Consider the following 24,084-nt stretch of genomic DNA (forward strand, 5'->3'; position numbering starts at 1 on the left):
TTGCAGAGCCTCTGGCTCTGATCTTCAGGTCGTCGTTGGCCTCTGGTATAGTACCGGAAGATTGGAGGTTAGCGAATGTTGTCCCATTGTTTAAGAAGGGGAACAGAGACTTCCCCGGGAATTATAGACCGGTGAGTCTCACTTCTGTTGTGGGCAAGGTTTTAGAAAAAATTATTAGGGATAGGATTTATAGTTATTTGGAGAGTAATGAATTGATTGGAGATAGTCAGCATGGTTTTGTGGCGGGTAGGTCGTGCCTTACTAACCTTATTGAGTTTTTTGAGAAAGTGACCAAAGAGGTGGATGGGGGTAAGGCAGTGGACGTGGTGTATATGGATTTTAGTAAGGCGTTTGATAAGGTTCACCATGGTAGGCTTCTTCAGAAAATGCAGATGTATGGGATTGGGGGAGATCTAGGGAATTGGATCAGGAATTGGCTAGCGGATAGGAGACAGAGGGTGGTGGTTGATGGTAAATATTCATCATGGAGTTCGGTTACGAGTGGTGTGCCTCAGGGATCTGTTTTGGGGCCACTGCTGTTTGTAATTTTTATTAATGATCTGGATGAGGGTATAGTTGGGTGGATTAGTAAATTTGCTGATGACACCAAAGTCAGAGGTGTGGTAGATAGTGAGGAAGGGTGTCATAGTTTGCAGGAAGACTTAGACAGGTTGCAGAGCTGGGCCGAGAGGTGGCGGATGGAGTTTAATGCGGAGAAGTGTGAGGTAATTCACTTTGGCAGGAATAACAGATGTGTCGAGTATAGGGCTAACGGGAGGACTTTGAATAGTGTGGATGAGCAGAGGGATCTAGGTGTATGTGTACATAGATCCCTGAAAGTTGGGAATCAAGTAGATAAGGTTGTTAAGAAGGCATACGGTGTCTTGGCGTTTATTGGTAGGGGGATTGAATTTAGGAGTCGCAGCGTTATGTTGCAACTGTACACAACTCTGGTGCGGCCGCACTTGGAGTACTGTGTGCGGTTCTGGTCCCCACATTATAGGAAGGATGTGGAGGCTTTGGAGAGGGTGCAGAGGAGGTTTACCAGGATGTTGCCTGGTATGGAGGGGAGGTCCTATGAGGAGAGGCTGAGGGATTTGGGGTTGTTTTCGCTGGAAAGAAGGCGGCTAAGAGGGGATCTTATTGAAACATATAAGATGATTAGAGGTTTAGATAGGGTGGATAGTGATAGCCTTTTTCCTCTGATGGAGAAATCTAGCACGAGGGGGCATGGCTTTGAATTAAGGGGGGGTAGTTATAGGACGGATGTCAGGGGTAGGTTCTTTACCCAGAGGGTGGTGAGGGATTGGAATGCCCTGCCTGCTGCAGTTGTAAATGCGCCTAGTTTGGGGGCGTTTAAGAGATCCATAGATAGGTTTATGGACGAAAAGGGATTGGTTTAGGTTAGTGGGTCATTGTTTTGTAACTGGTCGGTGCAACATCGTGGGCCGAAGGGCCTGTTTTGCGCTGTAATGTTCTATGTTCAAGTTAACCACTGAATCCACCCTCTTCAGCACCTGCCACAAATTCCTTGCTGCTATATCCATTGTAAATTATCTCATAAGAACCAACCTGTTTGCAGTGTTTTATTTCATACCATGCTGAGCTTCCAATCACATAATCTCTTCAACACAAAGATTGCCTAGTTCCATTTCCATAACATTACCCATCTCCATCCCTATTCAAAGCCTCAATTACCCCATTTACACTTCCAGGCCCAACTATTCCAAAGCTCTTTTGGATAGCCTTGTATCTTTCACACTCTGTCAATGTCAGCTCATTCAAAATTCTGTTGCCTATATGATATCCTGCATTAAGTCCCAATCACCCTTCATCTCAATTCTTAATAAGCTACACTGGATATGTTGGAGGACTGAGAGTCAATGTAAAATTCTCATCCATGTGTTTAAATCCTTTGATTGCCATACAATTTATCCCCACCCTCCCACATATCGAATTCCTCCACCCATGCATCCTCTAGTTACTTCTAAAATACCTTTCTATAGGCAATATTCTACCTTATTGGGCTATAAAAATGCAAGTTGTTGTTGGCTCCCAGTTAAGCAATGCTTCTTCCTTCCATCCAAATCCCTCCCTTTTTATTTCTGTAATCTCCTCCAGTCCGATAACCGCTCAAGTTATTTGCTGTCCTCCCATTCAAGCCTCTAGCGTATCCCCATCTTTTCATTATGTTTTTAATCTACAAGGGCAACAAAATGGCATTTTTTTTGGATTGGTTCTCCTTTTGAGAAGTGGTTCCATGTGGTCCTAAATTGGCAATCGTGAAACTCATTTAAAGTGCCTGCATCTAAATATAATAGAGGTAATATTTTTACTGCAAAACCCAATGTCTGTAATGCAACTAACAAATTTTTTTTGATTTATACATTGAAAAACCACTGCAATAAATGTTTGGTGTAAAGTTGTTACCACGCATGATACAAACACAGCAATTTAGTTTGAAGGTCTGCAAGTATTGATCATAATTCACTTTACAAGGAGTGGAAAGTGGAACTGATTGTTAACTGCACTATAAATTGACACTACGGCAGAGCCAGCAGCGAGATCTGACACAGATAAGGGTTCTACACAGAGGGCTGACCCATGTTGCAGAAGTTCTTTCGTTATGATTACCAGCAGAGATGCATTTTGCATTCACAATGAATTTAACTGAAGTCTAGTGTAGCACATAGATTGTATGGTATTCAAGTTTTGATCGCAAATATTTTAATAATTATTTTACAATATTATTTTTAAATTTTCAGGTCATGTATGATATGCAGTTTCATTAAACTTGATTTATTTGCACTGCAAGTTCATAAGTTGTTTAAATAAATTAGTTATGGATGGTACAGTAGAACAGTGATTAGCACTGCTGCCTCACAGCACCAGGGCCTCGGGTTCGATTCCCAGTTTGGGTGACAGTCCATGTGGAGTCTGCACGTTTTTACATGTTTTCTCCGGGTGCTCCAGTTTCATCCCACAGTCTGAAAGATGTGCTGGTTAGGTGCACTGACCCAAATAGGCGCTGGAGTGTAGCGACTAGGGGAATTTCACAGTGACTTCATTGCAGTGTTAATGTAAGCCTTACTTATGACTAATAAATAAACTTTAAAACTTTAGTTTTCAATTATGAATAGACTGCATACAATATTGTGTCAGTGTTTAAAAAAGTAGTTAAAAGATACAGGAGACCAATCATTCGCAATGTAGAAAGAAGCACTCAGAACCAATGGCGACATTACTGACTCAGGAATCAGACTGTATGTCGACTCTCATTCAGCTCAGCAATCACACCCAAGGTACAAGAAATTTAGGCATTCCATCTCGAGTTATGCACTGCAGCCTACAATTTGCAAATAGTTTTGATGCTGCAAACGTTCCTCACCAAAGGATAACCTGCTGCACCCCATGTTTACCAACAGCAATTGAGCTTTTTGTGCTCTTAAAAGAACTCGATCTCACTTTAACAATAGAATTGGAGACACTGTGCTAATCAACATAACATTCTTATCATTACAAAATAACAAGTCATCTGACTCACTGTAAACAACATAATGAGTAGCGTGAGGGACAAATGGCACAACATTCTTCCAAAAGAGAAATATATGCAGATGATTTTGTTTATACTCTTTCAAAATGGAGGCCGCTTGCCTTTACACTTGATGAATTAGCTTACAGCAAGTCCCAGGACCTGTGATTGCCACATTAAAGGCACTAGATTCTGTGAATTTATCCCAATCACTCAGTTCAGAATCTGTGACTGCTTAAATGAATTTCATTATCTTGTAATTGCAAATTGAAACATAACCTTGCTGCAGCTTTGTGTATTGACTGATGTTGTGAAAATAACCATGCACTAATCTGAATTTATTTTATTCAGATGAAAGGTTACAGACATCAAAACTGGGAGGCCTACGATAAACAATAAGAGGTCTCACAACACCAGGTTAAAGTCCAGCAGGTTTATTTGGAATCATGAGCTTTCGAAGCACTGTTCCTTCATCAGGTGATTTACTGTGGCCATGCCAGTCCAAAGCCGGCATCTCCACATCATGGCTTCGATAAACAAGAAATTGGCTGATCAAGTTGTGAAGTTGTACGAATGAAATAACGGCATGATAGGAAAATTGGTCAACTATTTGGTACAAAATAAGAAAAGCTGACTCCACATAACCTAAGACATGAATAAGACTGGAGCAGGTCAAGACCTGATAAGGCTGACTCTGCACAACCTAGGTCTATATGAGTAAGACAAGATAAGCTCAGGGTTGAAGGAGTCACTAACCTTCTTCTGTTCTATCAAAGGACAAGATAAACATATGAACGATGAGACAAAGAGTTCCAGGAGGTCAGCAGGTTGTACCACAATTTATGACATTGCTTATGACGCTACTACTGATCGAATTCCTGAATAAGCCCCAGTCGTGCAAACTGATAATGATTATGTATATATACTGAACTGATTCTTTATGTAAGCGCGGACTTGAGAAAGAATTAGCAAGTTGTAACAAAGGCTCTCCAATCTCAAGTTACTGCCAATACTGCATGCAGTCTTTCGTAAATAAAGACTAGTTATTTTGTCGGAAGTACTTTTGTTGAGTTTTACTATCACAGACAAAAAGCAGGAAAGTTTCCACTTCAACAAAGTTACCACCTTGGGTTAGCAAAATTGAATGTACAAGTAGACAAAGATAACCATCAAATATACCAAGATACAACAGAAAAATAACTACCTATTTCCAAACAATTTGTATGTATTTGCTCACAAGTATATTTGTCTTGATATAAAATATCATTCTGCAAAATTGTGTCAGAAAAGGAAAATGCCAACTAATAGCTTTTTAACAAAGGGAAGATCATCCAACATCTGTCAGGGAATCTGACTGCTTAAATAGCAGGATGTGCTTCAAAGGGAACGTTTTGCAAAATCATGGCCCTGATGTAGATGCTCACCTGCCAAAAGCTCATGTAGATATTTGGGCATATCCATAATGGATGGAAAACTGTGGTTGTTTTCCACCCGAATTCCTCACATGCTTCCAGTGACAAAGTTCAGATATTATAATTTGTCCAGTTATTGGAAGTTTGTCTTACTTGTATTTCTTGGACTTTAAAGGGCCAATCTCAACAAGTGGCTTCATTGTAGCTTAGAGTATTACTACTGAAGAAACTGGATGTGGTAAACTTTGTTTAGAAACCTAAACTGGCTGCTTTGTATATATTGTGTAATTGACCAGAATATTTTCAAAATTGTAAGTTCTTAAAAGTTTTAGATAAAATACTTTCTAATGAATAAACAGATGATTGAAAAAAAGTTTAAAAAAGAAAAATGGACAAATTGGGCTGAAGGACCTGTTTCCATGCTGTAAACTTCTAGGTATTAAAGGACTGGATATGTCGGGGTAAAAACAGCAAAAGCTGAAAATACTCCGCTTATTTCGCCAGAGATGCTGTTTGACCTGCTGAGTATTTCCAGAAGGACATAGCCAATCCTTCTATATTTGATCAGCCCATTTCTTGTTTTTTTGTAGTCCTCCCAGTTTGGCAAATCAGAATCCTGGAAGAGATTAGTTCCTATTTGATTTCAATTCAACATCCTAACCAGCAACAGTGCCAACACTGATCTCTGAAGAAATGTGCTCCCTCTAAGTTGACCCATCTTAAATTACAACCTTTTTCTTCCTCTACAAGAGCAGAATGTCTTTCTTTCCTCTGTTTTTGTTATATTTCGGAAGGACTCCACCTATACATCAGTCTTCCAACCCTTGTGAACCAATCTCCTAGGCAACACTTCACCAAAAGCACCACCGAAAACTAAATAATACCCACTAGGGTAGCCTATGCAAGATATGTCCTCTAATACTTAGCCGACGGTGGAAGTCAAGCTACTCAGCCTGTAGTATCCTGGATATACCACTTTACATTTATTTATAAATTGTACTCACATTCCCTTTTCTCAAGTCCTCAGGCAAAATACTTGAAACACCAAACAAGTTTGGCCTGAAGGAAATTTAGCAGTGAGCAGATAAAGACCTAGAAAGAGACATGAACTGCACCTCACAAAAATATGTTTTAAGAAATCTGCTCCAAATTTTGTGCGTGCAGCCTTTTTTTCTGACTACATAAAACCAACAAAAACATGAGCAATAAACCAGCAAATCAATCAACAGGATGAATTATCAAAAACACCAAGGTGAACTGCTCAATTTCATTATGACCAATGAACATGCATTTGTCAAACTTTGAAGGCTGAAAAAATATTTTGTCTCATGTTGAAATTTAACTCAAACTCAGAGGTTTTTCACATTATGTTCCACTTCCATAGAAATTATAAGAATTTACAGCACAGAAGGTGGCCATTTGGCCCAGTGTGTCTGTGCTACCTTGTAAATAGACAGCCAAATCTCTCTTTCCAGTTCCTGACCTGTAGCCTGATAACTTATGACACTTCAGGTGCACACCCGAGTGTTTTTAGAATCTACAATTCTGCACCAACTCTCTATCAGAGCGTCTGACCAAGACCCTATCCTCATAATGCCATACATTTACCACGGCTAATTCCCCTAACCTATACACCTTTGGATACTAAAGGCAATTTAAGATGGCCAATCCACCAAACCTGCACATTTTGGACTGTGGGAGAGCACCCGGGAGAAACCTATGCAGATATGGGGAGAACACGCAAACCCCACATAGTCATTCAAGGCTGGAACCAAACTTAGGTTCCTGGCGCTGTGAGGCAGCAGTGCTAGCCACTGTGCCAACCAATGTTAAGATGGTTTTTCTCTCTCTACTGTCTTTTCAGGCAGTGAGTTTAGATGTCACCCTGGGGATGAAAATAAATCTCCAGTGGAATCTCTCTAAACATCCTACATCTTACCATAAATCTGTGCCCCCTGATTATAAACCCATCAACCAAGGGAATAGGGCTTTCTGGTTCTGGAGAATTTTATACACTTGAATTAGGTTTCCCCTCAGGCCCCTCTCTTCCAAGCAAATATTAGACTTAGGAACCTGCGCATACCAGCAGAGGGGGACAGTAAGTACAGGGAATTTACAATTAGTGAATAAGGTCCACACAAATCATCATCATAGAGACATGATTACAAGATGACCCAAGTTGAAAAATAAATATTCCAGGATACACAGTATTTCGAAATGGTAGGTAAAATGGAAAGGGAAGAGGAGTAACCATGATAGCAAGAAAGGATCTTGACTCATCAGGAAGTAGAATGAGTATGGGTGGAAATTAGCAATAGTGAGCATCAGAAAACACTTGATACTTTTCTAGACATGGGTTATAAGTCCCAGAACAGCAGTTTTACAGTTGAACAAAGCATAATGCAAGAAGTAATTGGAGCTTGTAATACAATCAATGAAATATGGAGGGCTTTAATCTTCCCGTAGACTGGACCAATGAAATTTACAAAGGTAGTGTGAAGATGATTTGTAGAATGAAGGTTTCCTGAAGCTATCTTACGGAACTAGCCAGAGATAAAGCTACTTTAGATTTAGCATGCACAACGAGGCAGGTTTACTTAATAATCTCATTGTAAAAGGAAAATAGTGATCATAATTCTATATTAAGTATGAAAGCAAAATACTCCAATCATGACCAACAATCTTTACCTGAAACAAAGCCAATTACATTGGTAGTAATTATTTCTTGCTTAATGCTTTGTTACCTAATTACATAGGTAGAAGGGAGCAACTTGCTATGGTTGGTTGGATAAATAGAATAAAAGGTATAATGGAAAACATTTTAAAAACAACAGAAAATATTCAACAAAATAGTCAACAAAAATATTTCCATTAAAAATAGAAATGCAGCAAGAAAGATCCATCTGTGGCTTGTTAAGGATAGTACTACATTAAAAGAAGTTTATAATGCTGCAAAGAATAGTAGTTAGCCTGAGGATCAGCAATGTTTTAGAAATCAGCAAAGGGCAATCAAGAAATTAACAAAGAGAGAAAAAATATAATGAAAGGCTAGACAGGAATATGAAACAGACAATAAGTGTACAAAAAGTGGAATAGCTAAAGCAAAACATATCATAGGAAATAAGGCAGAGACATTGAGCAAAGAATGTGTCTCTTCACAATGGTAGACACAAATTGCAGGTCATAAATTGTGGATAACATTGGAACAAAGAGTGAAGAAATTAAGGTAACTTATAAGAGCAGAGAAAAAGTATGGGATAAACTTTGATTTGATCTGGTTTATTATTGTCACATGTATTGGTATACAGTGAAAAATATTGTTTCTTGCATGCTATACAGACAAAGCATATCACACATTGAGAAGGTAACGAGAGAGAGCAGAATGTAGTGTTACTGTCATAGCTAGGGTGTAGGAAAGATCAACTTAATACATGGTAGGTCCACTCAAAAGTCTGATGGCAGCAGGGAATAAGCTGTTCTTGAGTCGGTTGGTACGTGACTTCAGACAATTGTACCTTTTTCCCAACAGAAGAAGTGGAAAAGAGTATGTTTGGGGTGCGTGGGGTCTTTGATTATGCTGGCTGCTTTTCCAAGGGAATTGCAAAGTCAATGGATGGGAAGCTGATTTGAGTGATTGACTGGGCTTCGTTCACAACCAGTTGTAGATTATTGCAGTCTTGTACAGAGCAAGAGTCATACAAAGCTGTGATACAATCAGAAAGAATGCTTTCTATGGTGCATCGGTAAAAGTTGGTGAGAGTTATAGCGGACATGCCAAATTTCCTTAGTCTTCTTTCTTAAATGTGAAGACCAAAACTACACACAGTAATCCAGATGTGATCTTATTAAAACCCTGTACAAAAGCTTAATCTACTAGGTAAAGGCTCATGCAGTTGAAGGTACTATATTAGCATGGATTAACAGCCAGGAAGCAGACAGTAGGGATAAATAGGAAAGTTCAAAATGGCAGGTTGTCACTTGCGAAGTGGTTCAAGGAACAATGCAGGGGCCTCAGCTATTTACAACCGATAGTAATGACTTAAGATCAAGACACCAAGAGTGATATATCAATGTTTGCTGATGATACAAAGTGAAATGGGAATACAAGCTGTGGGGAGGATATAAAAAGGCTACAAAGAGATACAGCCAGGTTAAGTGACAGGACAACAAGGTGGCAAATGCCGTATAATGTGGGCAAGTGAGAGACTTTTCACTTTAAGAAAAGGAATAGAAAAATAAAGAAGGATATCTTTAAATGGTGTGCAACTTGTAAATGTTGATGTTCAAAGAGACCCTGGGTGTGCTCAGACAAGGAATGCAAAGTGAGTTTGCAGGTATAACAAGCAATTAGAAAAGCAAATGTCATGTTAGCCTTATTGCAAGGGAAAGGGGTAGAAAAATAAGAACTCTCTGGAGTTCAGAAGAATGAACATAGAAGCACTCTCAGCACCTCAAACTTGCTCTACCATTCAAGTAAATCATGGCTGATCAAATAACCTTTTATCCCCTTGCTAATCAAGGATCTACCCAGCTCTGCCTTAAAAATATGCAAAGACACTGCTTCCACTGCCATTTCAGGAAGAGAGTTCCAAAGACTCTCAAACCTGAGAGAGAAAAAAAAGTCACCTCTGTCTTAAATGGGTGACTCAATATTTTTAAAGAATGGCCCCAGTATCAGATTCTCCCAGAAAGGGAAATATCCTCTCCATATCAATTCATCAAGACCTCTCAGGATCTTATATGTTTCAATCAAGTTTCCTCTTATTCTTCTAAGCCCATCTGTGATAAATTTAGCCTGTCTAACCATTCTTCATAAGACAATCTGCCCAATCCAGGCAGTAGTTGAGTAAACTTCTCTGAAATGCTCCCAATGCATTCTTCCTTAAATAAGGAGGCCAATACTGTACAAAACACTCTAGATATAGTCTCAACAATACCCTGCATAACTGAAGCATAAGCTCCCTACTTTTGTACTTAATTCCCCTCATAGAATGTTGAAATTTACTATTAGCTTTCCTAGTATCTTGCTGTTAATGCATATTAACCTTTTGCGATTCATGCACCAGCAGCCCCAGATCCCCCTGCAATTCGGAGCTTTATTTTTACTATATTACCCTCTACCCAACGAGCTTTTATTTTCACAATAACCTTTCATATAACACATTATCAAATGCCTTCTGGAAATCTAAATACAGTACATCCACCAGTTCAGCTTTAGTTCTAGCACATTACTTCTTCAAATAACTCCAGTGAATTGATTAAACATGATTTGCCTCTCACAAAGCTATGTTGACTCTGCCGGATTACCCTGATTTGTTCCAAGTGAGAACATAAGAAATAGGAGCAGGAGTAGACCATCTAGCCCTTCGAGCCTGCCCCGCCATTCAATAAGATCATGGCTGATCTGAAGTGGATCAGTTCCACTTTCCCGCTCTCTCCCCATAACCTTTAATTCCCTTGTCTGTCAAAAACCTATCTACCTGTGACTTAAATATATTTAGTGAGGTAGCCTCCACCACTTCAACGGGCAGAGAATTCCAGAGATTCACCACCCTTTGAGTGAAGAAGTTCCTCCTCAACTCCGTTCTAAACTGCACCCCCCCTTATCTTGAGGCTGTGCCCTCTAGTCCTGCTGTCCTTTCTAAGCGGGAAGAATCTGGTTACCTCCACCCTATCTATCCCTTTCATTATCTTATACGTCTCCATAAGATCCCCCCTCATCCTTCTAAACTCCAACGAGTATAGACCCCAGTCTATTTAGTCTCTCTTCATAGTCTAACCCCCTCATCTCCTGTATCAACCTAGTGAACCTCCCCTGCACCCCCTCCAAGGCCAAAATATCCTTGCGCAAGTGCGGCGACCAAAACTGCACACAGTACTCCAGCTGCAGCCTCACCAGTACCCTGTATAGCCTTGCTGCAACTGTTTTTATATTCCATCCCCCTCGCTATAAAGGCCAGCATCCCATTCGCCTTCTTGATCACCTGCTGCACCTGCAGACTGGGGTTTTGCGACTCATGCACAAGGACCCCCAGGTCCCTCTGCACCGTAGCATGCTGCAGCTTTTCGCCCTTTAAATAGTAATCCCTCCTACTATTATTTCTGCCAAAGGGGATAACCTCACACTTGCTAACATTGTACTCCAACTGCCAGGTCCTTGCCTACTCGCTCAGCCTATCCGGATCCCTCTGCAGACTTTCCACACCCTCCGCACAATTTGCTTTTCCACTCATCTTTGTGTCATCAGCAAATTTCGTCACCCTACACTCAGCCCCCTGCTCCAGATCATCTATATAAATGGTAAATAGCTGAGGCCCCAGCACCGATCCCTGCGGCACTCCACTAGTCACCAACCGCCAATCAGAATAGCACCCATTGATACCAACTCTCTGCCTCCTATTAGACAACCAATCCTCTATCCACGCTAACACCTTACCCCCAACTCCATGCCCCCTAACCTTCTGAAGCAACCTTTTGTGCTGCACCTTATCAAACGCCTTTTGAAAATCGAGAAACACCACATCTACCGCACTAGTCACATCCTCGTAGAAATCCATTAAATTCGTCAAACACGACTTCCCCTTAACGAATCCGTGCTGCGTCTGCTCTATCAAACCATTCTTTTCTAGGTGCCTCGCTATTTCTTCTTTGATGACGGATTCAAGCATTTTTCCAACTACAGATGTTAAACTAACTGGCCTATAATTCCCTGCCTTTTGCCTGCTACCTTTGTTAAACAGCGGCGTAACATTAGCCGTTTTCCAATCTTCTGGCACTTCCCCGGAATCCAGCGAAGTTTGGTAAATAATCACTAAGGCTACTATCACCTCTGCCATTTCCTTCAGAACCCTGGGATGTATTCCATCCGGTCCTGGGGACTTGTCCACCATCAGTCCCGTTAGTCTATCAAGCACTACCTCTCTAGTGACAGTAATCGCATTCAGTGCCCGAGTATAATGTCTTTAATAATCACCTTTAACATTTCTGCTATGACAAATGTTAAATTAAACTGACCAGGAATTTCCTGTTTTGTCTGCCTCCCTTTTTAGAAAAAGGAGTTACAATCATTATTTTCTAATCAAACATAACCTGCCCCATATCAAGGGAATTTTGAAAAATTAAAACCAACACATCAACTATCTCACTAATTCCACTGGGTGAAGTCCATCAAAACCTAGGGGCTTGTCAGCCTACAGCTCCAATGATTATCTTAGTATCATTTCCCTGATAACTGTAATTTTCCCAACTTCCTACCTTCCTTCCATTTTTCAATTTATAGCCAGTTCTGGGATTTTACTTGTAAACTTTACAGTGAAGACCAATGCAAATTAACTCTTCAATTCACCTGCCATCTCCTTATTTTCCATTATTAACTCTCCGGATTCAATTTTTATAAGACCAACATTCACTTTGCTAACTCTCTTCTTTTCTAATGCCTACAGAAACTATTACTATCTGTCTTCATATTTGTGCTAGCTTTCTCTCAGACTTTAATTTTTTTCCTCCTTTTTCAATCTTTTGATCACTCTTTTCTATTTTTTATATTCTGTCCAATCTGCTGATCCACAACCCATCTTTGGTAAGCAATTACGTGCTTTTTATTAAGTTTGAAATTACCTTTAATTGTTTAACTTAACCACAGATAATTGGTCCTCCCTTTGGAATTTTTATTTCTGATGGAATGCATATTCTGTGTAATCTGAAATATCCCCTTAAACGCCTACCACTGCAAGTTTATTGACCTAACTCAATCTATTTTGCTAGTTGTGTCTCAATGACCTCATAATCGTTCCTATTTAACATACAGATCTGGGACCAATTCTTCCCTCCCTCAAATTGTACATCATTTGCTACCTAGGGGTGCCTTTATGTTGAAGTCATTACTAATCCTATCACTTTGCACAATATCAGGTCTGGTATAGCAAGCTCATTAGCTGGTGTCAGATGTGCTGGTCTAAGAAACTATCTCAAAAATATTCCATGAATTCCTCATCTGGGCAACCTTTGCCAATCTAATTTTCCAAGTCTACATGCAGGTTTAAATTCCCCATGGTTATCAGTGTACCTTTCTGAGAAGCTCTCATTATTTTTTCTTTTACACTCCATCTTACTGTATTGGTTATTGTCAGGGGGCCTGCAAACCACTCCCACAAGTAACTCCTTGAATTTATCACTTCTGATCTCTACTCATCCTAGCTTCCTGAAGTTAGGTCCATTAACACATTAGTGAGGGATAATCTACATTCAGGAAAGAGGTAATTTCATTGAAACATAAGATTCCGAAGGGATTTGAGAGATTAGACACAAAGAGGTTATATCTCCTGGCTGGGCAAATTAGAACATGGGTGATAGTCTCAAGACAAGGCAGCAATTGTTTCTTACTTTTTCTATTTTATTCTTTCCTGGGATGTTGGTGTCATTAGTAGGCTGGCATTTATTGCCCATTCTTAACTGCCCTTGAACTAAGTGGCTTGTTAGGCCATTTCAGAGATCAGTTAAGAGGCAACCACTTTGCTGTGGGTTTGGAGTCACACGCAGGCTAGACCAGGTCAGAATGGCAGATTTCCCACCCTAAGGACATCACTGAGTCTGACTTTCAATTCTAGATTTTTATTAATTGAATTTCACCAACTGCTACGCTAGGATTTGAGCCCATATTACCAGAGCATTATTAGCCTGAGCGTCTGGACTACTTGTCTATCATCAGTAACACTGAGCTACCATCTCCCCTAACCAAGGCAAGGAGAGATTTCTTCATTCGAAGCGTTATGAATATTTGGAATTCTTTATCCCAGGGGGTTGTGAACGTTCCATTGTGGAAGAGATTCAAGGCCGACAGATTTTCGATCTTGCGGGAAATCAAGAGAAGGGGAAGTAGTTGGAAAACTGGAGTTGAGACCGAAGGTCAGGAGTAACCATACTGAATGGTGAAGGCAGCTCGGCAGGCTATATGGTTTACTCCTGCTCCTACTTATTATGTTTTTAAGTACCAATTGTCCAATCTCTCTTCATAATTAAAATTCACCAGGCCAGGCAACGTCTTTGGGAATCTCATCTGTATCGTCTCTAATGGTGGACCAGAACTGCAAAGAGGACTCCTGCTGTGGCCTTACAAATGTTTTTATACAGTTCTAGCATAACCTCCCAGCTTTTGTGTTCTGTACCCCGACTAATAAAGGCAAGTATCCTTTATGCTTTCTTGAACACCTTGTCTACCTGTCTCGCCACCATCAGGGACCTAAGGATTTGCACCCTCAAGGTCACCTGTTCACCTGACTAGTCAGCAGCCTATTTATTAACAATTTTATTATGACTTCCATTCCAAGTTTACTGTCCCCTTTAATCACATTTTTCTACATTTCTCTTAGTTGCAATCTGCTTTTGACTAGAAGATCAAGTTACATCAGATACACTCAGACAACTGCAGCGACAGGGTAGAGAGAGAGAGAGAGATAGGTAGGATAAAACTTCAAGAAATAGAGCGAAGAGTTGTCAAGTAACAGTCCGAAAGCTGGCTTTGATATATTTAAATACTATAAAAAGGACAAACAAATTTCAGTTGAATTATAAGATTTCAGCTCACCAAAACTCATCTCATGTCGAGTGGCAAAATGGTTCAGTTTTCACAAACAATTCCAATCTCCTTAATAAAGTGTAGGGGTAAAAGAAGTTCATGCCAGAAACACCAAATATGGCAACAGCAAAGTAAGTTTTGAAAAACTGCTCTGAGTTCAGTGATACTATGTGAATATATAAAAATCCAAGACGTACATTTATGATTAACTTTGGCTTTCTACAAAGATTAGTTATTCAAATCCCCAGCCTCTTCCTAATAATAGAATGTCATTTCAAACTTACATAAAGAATATTTTTGTGCAATGGGTGAGCATTTTTATTTTGTAAGTGGCTACTGTTCACAATAGTTTTTGGAACCACCTTTAAAGCACTCTCCTTTCTCCAGAAAATGTATTGCACGCTAAGCAGTTCACACTAAGCAGTTGAGCAAAGAGTCTTTAAACAAACAGAATGGATATTCCAGGATGAACATTAACAGGGTTAAGGTACCTAATATTGATATTCTTCAGACACCATAAAAAGGTGTCCGTTTATATATTACCAACAGGGCAGAGGTAGACATCAGAATACATTAAAGTGTAGACAAGAACAGATTAATAGATGTGGGAGTATATGTGCACAAATCAGTAGCAGAAGGTGACAGATCAGGTTGAGAAAGTGATTAAGAAAGGCATATGAAATTCTGATCTTTATAATTAAGGGCTTTAAATTGGCATTTTATTCATGCTACAGAGAGGAAGTCTGCATTCCACTAGATGGCGTACAGACTTACTGAATGATACACGTCAAGGTTAGGTTTTTTTTGCATAAAGCAAAATGTAAATTTGTTCTGAAGTCACTGATATCCAGTTACAACTAATAGTTCTGATTACTTCATTTAAGAACATAAGAAATAGGATCAGGAGTAGGCCATCTAGCCCTTCGAGCCTGCCCCGCCATTCAATAAGATCATGGCTGATCTGTCGTGGCTCAGTTCCACTTTCCCGCTCTCTCCCCATAACCCTTAATCCCCTCTCTTATCAAGAACCCATCAACCCGCTTCTTAAAAATCTTTAGCGAGGCAGCCTCCACCACTTCAACGGGTAGAGAATTCCAGAGATTCACCACCCTTTGAGTGAAGAAGTTCCTCCTCAACTCCGTTCTAAACCGCCTCCCCTTTATCTTGAGGCTGTGCCCCCTAGTCCTACTGTCTTTTTTGAGCGGGAAGAGTCTCTCCACCTCTATCCTATCCATCCCATTCATCATCTTATACGTCTCAATGAGATCGCCCCTCATTCTTCTAAACTCTAACGAGTACAAGCCTAGTTTATTCAGCCTCTCCTCATAGCTCAACCCCCTCAACTCCGGTATCAGCCTAGTAAACCTCCTCTGCACTCCCTCCAAGGCCAAAATATCCTTGCGCAGGTGCGGCGCCCAAAACTGCACACAGTACTCCAGCTGCGGCCTCACCAATGCCCTATACAGCTGCAGCAAGACCTCCCTACTTTTATATTCAATCCCCCTCGCTATGAAGGCCAGCATCCCATTCGCCTTCCTGACCACCTGCTGCACCTGCAAGCTGGGTTTTTGCGACTCATGCACAAGGACCCCGAGGTCCCTCTGCACCGTCGCCTGCTGCAGTTTTACGCCACATAAGTAATAGTCCTTCCTACCATTCTTCCTATCAAAGTGGACCACCTCACACTTGCCAACATTAAATTCCATTTGCCAGTTCCTGGCCCATTCGCCCAGCCTATCTAGATCCTTCTGCAGACTCTCCACACCCTCCGCACAATTTGCCTTTCCCCCAATCTTGGTGTCATCAGCAAATTTCGACACCCTACACTCGGTTCCCTCCTCCAGATCATCTATATAAATGGTAAATAGCTGAGGCCCCAGCACCAACCCCTGGGGCACCCCACTAGTCACCAACCGCCAATCCGAATAGCACCCATTGACCCCCACTCTCTGCCTCCTATTTGACAACCAATCCTCTATCCACGCTAACACCCTACCCCCAACTCCATGTCCCCTGACCTTCTGCAATAACCTCTTGTGAGGTACCTTGTCAAACGCCTTCTGAAAATCCAGAAAGACCACATCCACCGGCTCTCCTCTATCCACCGCCCTAGGCACATCCTCATAGAACTCCAGTAAATTTGTCAGACACGACTTCCCTTTAATGAAACCATGTTGCGTCTGCCCTATCAAGCAATTCCCTTCAAGATGCCTTGCAATTTCCTCCTTAATGACGGATTCTAACATTTTACCTACCACAGACGTTAAACTAACCGGCCTATAATTCCCCGCCTTTTGCCTGGCACCCTTCTTAAACAACGGCGTAACATTAGCCGTTTTCCAATCTTCCGGCACTTCCCCGGAATCCAGCGACGTCTGGAAAATAACCACCAAGGCATCCACTATAACCTCCGCCATTTCTTTCAGAACCCTCGGATGCATTCCATCCGGTCCAGGGGACTTGTCCACAATCAGCCCCTCCAGTCTGTCGAGGTGAATATTGTTTACCAGTTTTGGCCTCTATATGGCTGTCTAATTACAATGATTAATTACTAATGAGGTACATCTACACCATTCAAACATCTACACCTGCCATTATGACGTGTGGATACATAGCATAAGAACACAAGAAATAGGAGCAGGAGTAGGTCATCTAGCCCCTCAAGCCTGCCCTGCCATTCAACAAGATCATGGCTGATCTGATAGTGGTTCAGTTCCACTTACCCACCTGCTCCACATAACCTTTAATTCTCTTACTGATCAGAAATCTTTCTACCCGTGACTTAACCACATTTAACGAGGTAGCCTCTACTGCTTCAATGGGCAGAGATTTCCAAAGATTCACTGCCCTCTGGGAGAAGTTCTTCCTCAACTCTGTTCTAAATTGACTCCTCCTGGTTATCAGAGTTCTCACCCTCTTTCCCTCAGTAAGCTTGTTTGTGCTGCCCCGTGTGGGAAATGCATTGAAATATCTTCACAGCAGCTTGCCAGGGAACCGCGCTGTTCTTAATTCACATGGGAATTCTACTGCACTCAACGATTTTAACCCCTTCAACGTGTTTAAGAACATTGGAGAAGAAAGGGAGGTTTAAGATGAAACAGTGGTTCAAAAGGATGGAGGAGTTAAGAATTGACTTTTTGAAGAGATGGGTGGTAGTGGCAGATTTGAAAGAGGAAGAGCAGATTCTGAAGAGAGAGAAATTGTTAATGATGTCAGCCAACATGGGAGCCATGAAAAGGAGTTAAGCAGTTAGATGTTTTGTAGGAATAGGCTTTAATGAGCAATAGGCGAGTGTCAGGGACAAAATGAACTTTGAGTGCATGAGGGGAGATGGGAGGAAAACTCGAAGAGAGTTCAGAGTTAGAGCAAGGGGGAACCTTAGAGGAAGTTATGCCTGATGGGTTGTGGGAAGGAAGGGAAGCAGCAGAGACAGCTTAAGTGCACGGTACTGATCTTGGTAACAAAAACCCACAGCTCATCACATATCTTGTTCAACAAAGATGCAGGAAGCAGGGAGGCAGGTTTAAGAAGATGGTTAGGGGTGGGGAAGCTGGGTGTTGTCTTTCCTTCCTGCCTGACCTTCAAAGTGGGTAGTTTTGGCGACAGAAAGGAATGCTTTATAATGCTTTATCTGGTATAACCGAATCTGACGATGAATAGTTAAAATATTCACTCACAAGTGATAATCATTATGAAATATTAATACAACTGCAAAGATGGCAAAATCTTTTTTAAAATGATAACTTTTACTAGAGACAGCACATTTTCTTTTAAAGCAAATAGACTTCAGAGTGATTGTTTAAATTCCCTCTGGTATACTGCTGTGCTCCATGTGTGATTTATTGTACATTTAGAAGGAGGAATGATAAATTAACTACTCATCAACTGGAAGCAACATTCATTGGACTTTAGCATAGCACCTTGTTAAAAATTTGTGGTGGAGAGAATCGTTAGGATCGAATGGTGAGGTTTTTGAGGGAACTGCAAACAACAGCCAAAGTTGTGAATTCAATGCTTTGGAAATGGAAAGCTAATGGGGGGGGGGGTTAGCAATGGCAGGAGGAATAGAAGAGTACGTTTAATTGAAGATAGGAATGCAAGCAGGGGAATCTTTGGAACATGAGCAGTTGTTCATTTGAAGGACTTTGGATTATCTTCACCTCTGAAATAATGCTGAAGTAGAACATAGAACATAGAACACTACAGCACAAACAGGCCCTTCGGCCCACGAGTTGTGCCGATCACATCAACACCTACCAACCTACAGACCTATCTATAACCCTCAATCTCATTAAACCCCATATACTCATCCAGAAGTCTTTTAAAAGACCCCAGCGAGTTCGCCTCCACCACCACTGACGGCAGCCGATTCCATTCACTCACCACCCTCTGAGTGAAAAACTTACCCCTAACATCACTTCTGAACCTCCCTCCCCGCACCTTAAATCTGTGTCCTCTCGTAGCAACCATTTCAACCCGGGGAAATAGCCTCTGAGAGTCCACCCTATCTATTCCTCTCAACATTTTGTAAACTTCTATCAGGTCGCCTCTCAACCTTCGTCTCTCCAGGGAAAAGAGTCCCAGCTCCCTCAACCTAACTTCATAAGGCATGCCTCCCAGTCCAGGCAACATCCTTGTAAATCTCCTCTGTACCCTCTCAATAGCTTCTACATCTTTCCTATAGTGAGGCGACCAGAACTGCGCACAATACTCTAAATGAGGCCTGACAAGGGTCTTATAAAGGAGGAGGATACTTATAAAGTAGGAGGAGGATTTGGCCACGAGCAGCGAGAAACAATATTGTTTACAAAGGTCTGACCAAATATTGCAGCGTAGAGCCAGGGCAGTCGTGTGCCGGGGACATTTAAACACCTGGTTCGCAAATTGGAGGATGTAAATGGGTACTGTATCAAGAATTATTATAGTTAATCGCTAATGACATGGGAAACAAACCTGAAAAGCAATAACGAAAAATACAAAGCAATTATGTTAGAATGAGAAATTTGTATGTGTGTATCCAGAAGCAGAACATCAATCTAACACAGCACCACCTCCCCATCACGGGCGCAGAAGAATGAGGATTGGGTGGGGGGGTGGGGTGTGAGGTGTGAGGTGTGAGGGGGAGGAGAAGGGAGGGGGAGGGGGAGGAGAAGGGAGGGGGAGGGGGAGGAGAAGGGAGGGGGAGGGGGAGGAGAAGGGAGGGGGAGGGGGAGGAGAAGGGAGGGGGAGGGGGAGGAGAAGGGAGGGGGAGGGGGAGGAGAAGGGAGGGGGAGGGGAGGAGGAGGAGAAGGGAGGGGGAGGGGGAGGAGGAGGAGAAGGGAGGGGGAGGGGGAGGAGGAGGAGAAGGGAGGGGGAGGGGGAGGAGGAGGAGAAGGGAGGGGGAGGGGGAGGAGGAGGAGAAGGGAGGGGGAGGGGGAGGAGGAGGAGAAGGGAGGGGGAGGGGGAGGAGGAGGAGAAGGGAGGGGGAGGGGGAGGAGGAGGAGAAGGGAGGGGGAGGGGGAGGAGGAGGGGAGGGGGAGGGGGAGGAGAAGGGAGGGGGAGGGGGAGGAGGGGAGGGCGAGGGGGAGAATTCAAACATTTCAGTCAGACATTAGTAAATGGAGCTATTTTCACTGCTTCACACAAGTGCGTCTCAAGGTCATGTATTAAGAAGATTATTAAATAAAACAAATAATTAACACCTTTACAAATTCATGTTAGTATTCATACTATTAACAAACATCCATTTCAAAAAATCACCAAGTTAAAGAAAAACGCCTCTTGCTCTCAAGTTTAACTCAAGTTTAGCTTTCAACTGAAAGCAATGGTCTTTCGGTTACCTACTAAACTCAGCATTTTTCCCAGACTTGTTGGTTCACCCTGCTGTTTCTATTTAGAAATGTGTAAACATTTTCAAATCAAAACCAATTTAAATTTAAAATAAAGACACCAACATGCATATTAATATAATCCCCCCCTCAAAAAAAAACAGATTTCTCTCTTACCTCCATATTTATCCCACGTCACAGCTAAAGGAATTTAACCAGAACAAGACAAATATATGAGCAGGTATAAGTCCTTCAAATTATTTGACAAGGAAACCCCCAACAATTAACTCATTTTGCATTGGCGCTCTAAGCTTCAATGCACAATAAAGAATCTTCCCCAGTGAGCTACGGCAAATATTACAGACAACAGGACAGCCGTCAATGGACAAATGTCTACGTCAAACCTAGCTATTCTCTATTCTGTCAACACCATATGTAAATGCATATTGAAAACAGCAATTAGCAAACACTACACTCTCTTTCTAAGCTGCTGAATCATGTGGTTGAAGGTAAAAGTCGCCTTAGTAACCAGTGATAATAAAAGCATTCAGCAGCATAGAAATAGGAGCACACCACTCACTGTCTCTGCACTGGTATTTTTACATCAAAACTGCTGCAGCAGACAAGAGAATTTAGTTATTCAAAAATTAACTAAAACCTCCCATTTAAAATGATGCTATTTAGGTAGAAATGCGCCTTTTTAAATTAAATACTCTTTAAAAGGTTATGTACATACATAAACAGAGGGAAATCATCACATTATTTCACCCATTTAAATATAAACTGGGTTGTAGATCAGGGTAAAATCTCACAAATATCGAAGTAACTCATTAAAGGTGCTTTATTAATGCAAGTGTTTTTAACGTAAAAATGTCCCTCGTCATTTCATAAGAATACAAGATGACAAAATGGACACAAGATATTAAGTGATATTAAAAGGAGATATTAGGCGGGGTAACTAAATGCTTGGTCAAACAGATGAATTTTAAGGATAGAGGAGGAGGAGGTAGGGAGGCAAAGAGCCAAGGGCCTGGATGCCTGAAGTAATGGCCAGCAAAGGTAAGACAATGGGATTTGAAGATGCAAAAGGCACAAGCTAGAGGAACAGAGTTATCAGAAGGTTATAGTGCTAGATGAAGTTACAATGAAAGAGAGGGCAAGGTCTTATGGATAAAAGTTTTAACTTGAAGACATTTGGGGACTTCGATCCACCATAGGTCAGTGACCATGGGAATGAGTAGGATTAGATGAGGATTAGAATACAAGTTGTGTTTTAGATGAGTTCAAACATAAGTGGAATGAGAGATGGAAAGATGTCAGGAGAACACTGGAATTCTTCAGCCTGGTGATGACATAAGTAAATTTTCCAGCTGCAAAAGGCATGAGGCAGGGACAGAGAGATGTTACAGAAGTGACGTGCAAGCTACTTCTGATGAAGAGCTTACTGATTCAGAAACCTTGCCCCAGGGTCAAATAGGACAACAAACCTGAGAACAGTGCGCTTCACTCCGAAAGAATGGTGGAGGAGTGGGATGGAAATTGGGTGGGGAATTAAGTTAATGGCTTCAGTTTAACTGAAGGAAATGGTGACCCAATCAGGATTGGATGACAAACAGACAGGCTGACAACACAGGGGCAGTGGAGGGAATGGAGAGATTGTGGACAAACAGAATTGAGTTTCATCAGTGTAGATGTGGAGCCTGACACTATGCCTTCAGATAATATTGCTGAGGAGCGGCATATGAATAAGGAACTAGTGGTGGCCAATCCTTTTCTTCATTCTTTCATGGGATGTGAGTATCACTGGTATGGCCAGGATTTGTTGCCCATTTCTAACTATCCTTAAGAAGATAGTGGTGAACCACCTTCTTGAACTACAACAGTCTGTGTTGTAGCTACTCCCACTGTACTGCTGCAAAGGGATTTTGAGTTGCTACAGTTAAGGAATGACAACATAGTTCCATGTCAGGATGGTCTGTGAGACAGAGAGCACCTTGCAGGTGGTTATATTCCTATTCATCTGCTGTCCTTTTAGTCGGTAGAGGTAGCACGTTTGGAAGATGCTGTCGATGAAGCCTTGGCAAGTTGCTGCACTGCCTGTTGTATATTGTATACTCTGCTGCCACTATGTGTTAGATGATGAAGGAAGTGAAGTTGGTCGATGGGGTGCCAATCAAACAGGCTGCTTCGTCCTGGATGGTGTCACACTTCTTGTGTGTAGTTCGAATTGTACTCATCCAAGCAAGTGGAGAGTATTCCATCAAACTCCTGGCTTGTACCAAGCTTAAGGAAGTCAGGGGGTGAGTTACTTGCCTCTGAATTCCCAGCCTCTCTATTTATATGGTTAATCCAGTTCAGTTTCTGGTCAATGGTAACCCTAAAGATGTTAATAGTGATGGATTCAGCAATGATAATGCCGTTGAATGTCATGGAGATTTGGTTAGATTCTCTATTGTTGGAGGTGATCACTTGTTTGGTGCAAATGTTATTGCCACGTATAAGTTCAAGCTCAGCAGGTAATGTGTATGGGTGGGGAGAGGGGTCATTGCTTAAAAAGGTGCGCTTATAATTGGAGCAAGATGGTGTGGTCAACATTAAAAGCCTGCAAAGAAGAATGAGGGGCTGCTGTGTTCCATAATGACAGAGGATGTCATTGAGAACATACATTAGTTAAGTTTCAAAGTTTTAGCAGGGTAAAAACTTGATTGCAGAGAATCAATTATGGAGTTATGGGGAAAATGGGCAAAATTTGGGAAGTGACAAGAACATAAGAACATAAGAAATAGGAGCAGGAGTAGGCCATCTAGCCCTTCGAGCCTGCCCCGCCATTCAATAAGATCATGGCTGATCTGTCGTGGCTCAGTTCCACATTCCCACCCTCTCCCCATAACCCTTAATCCCCTCTCTTATCAAAAACCCATCAACCCGCTTCTTAAAAATATTTAGTGAGGTAGCCTCCACCACTTCAACGGGCAGAGAATTCCAGAGATTCACCACCCTTTGAGTGAAGAAGTTCCTCCTCAACTCCGTTCTAAACTGCCCCCCCTTTATCTTGAGGCTGTGCCCCCTAGTCCTACTATCCTTCCTGAGCAGGAAGAGTCTTTCCACCTCTATCCTATCCATCCCATTCATCATCTTATATGTCTCAATGAGATCTCCCCTCATTCTTCTAAACTCTAACGAGTACAAGCCTAGTTTATTCAGCCTCTCCTCATAGCTCAACCCCCTCAACTCCGGTATCAGCCTAGTAAACCTCCTCTGCGCTCCCTCCAAGGCCAAAATATCCTTGCGTAAGTACGGCGCCCAAAACTGCACACAGTACTCCAGCTGCGGCCTCACCAATGCCCTATATAGCCGCAGCAAGACCTCCCTACTTTTATATTCAATCCCCCTCGCTATGAAGGCCAGCATCCCATTCGCCTTCCTGACCACCTGCTGCACCTGCAAGCTGGGTTTTTGCGAGTCATGCACAAGGACCCCAAGGTCCCTCTGCACCGTCGCCTGCTGCAGTTTTACGCCACGTAAGTAATAATCCTTCCTACCATTATTCCTACCAAAGTGGACCACCTCGCACTTGCCAACATTAAATTCCACCAGAATTCATGACCTAAACCCAATTTGTAAAGTACACAACCATTGGGAAATGATCATTTAAACCACTGGAGACAACCATTTCCATTTCTACACTGTTTTTCCACCAGCATTAGTTGTGAAGTGCATATAAATCAACTTTGTTCCTCCTTTCAAAGACATACCATA

The 24,084-nt window shown here is 41.7% G+C and overlaps 1 protein-coding gene across 4 annotated transcripts in view; it reads right to left on the bottom strand.

The window, feature by feature from the left end:
• wdr37 (WD repeat domain 37) overlaps nucleotides 1-24,084 on the bottom strand; it is a 141,604-nt gene that overhangs the window by 92,618 nt on the left and 24,902 nt on the right. For 2 of the 4 annotated variants that reach the window (XM_080212549.1, XM_080212555.1), the window contains exon 2: nucleotides 20,503-20,526. The exons of the other annotated variants lie outside the window; for them this stretch is intronic. In XM_080212549.1, the coding sequence (XP_080068675.1) occupies nucleotides 20,503-20,508 (6 nt within the window). In that variant the 5' untranslated portion in view covers nucleotides 20,509-20,526. The remainder of the gene's footprint in view (nucleotides 1-20,502; nucleotides 20,527-24,084) is intronic. 4 annotated transcript variants of the gene reach the window in all.

Source organism: Carcharhinus amblyrhynchos, chromosome 2 (genome assembly GCF_965287045.1).
Source record: "Carcharhinus amblyrhynchos chromosome 2, sCarAmb.v2.hapA, whole genome shotgun sequence".
In the NCBI taxonomy this organism is placed as follows: domain Eukaryota; kingdom Metazoa; phylum Chordata; class Chondrichthyes; order Carcharhiniformes; family Carcharhinidae; genus Carcharhinus; species Carcharhinus amblyrhynchos.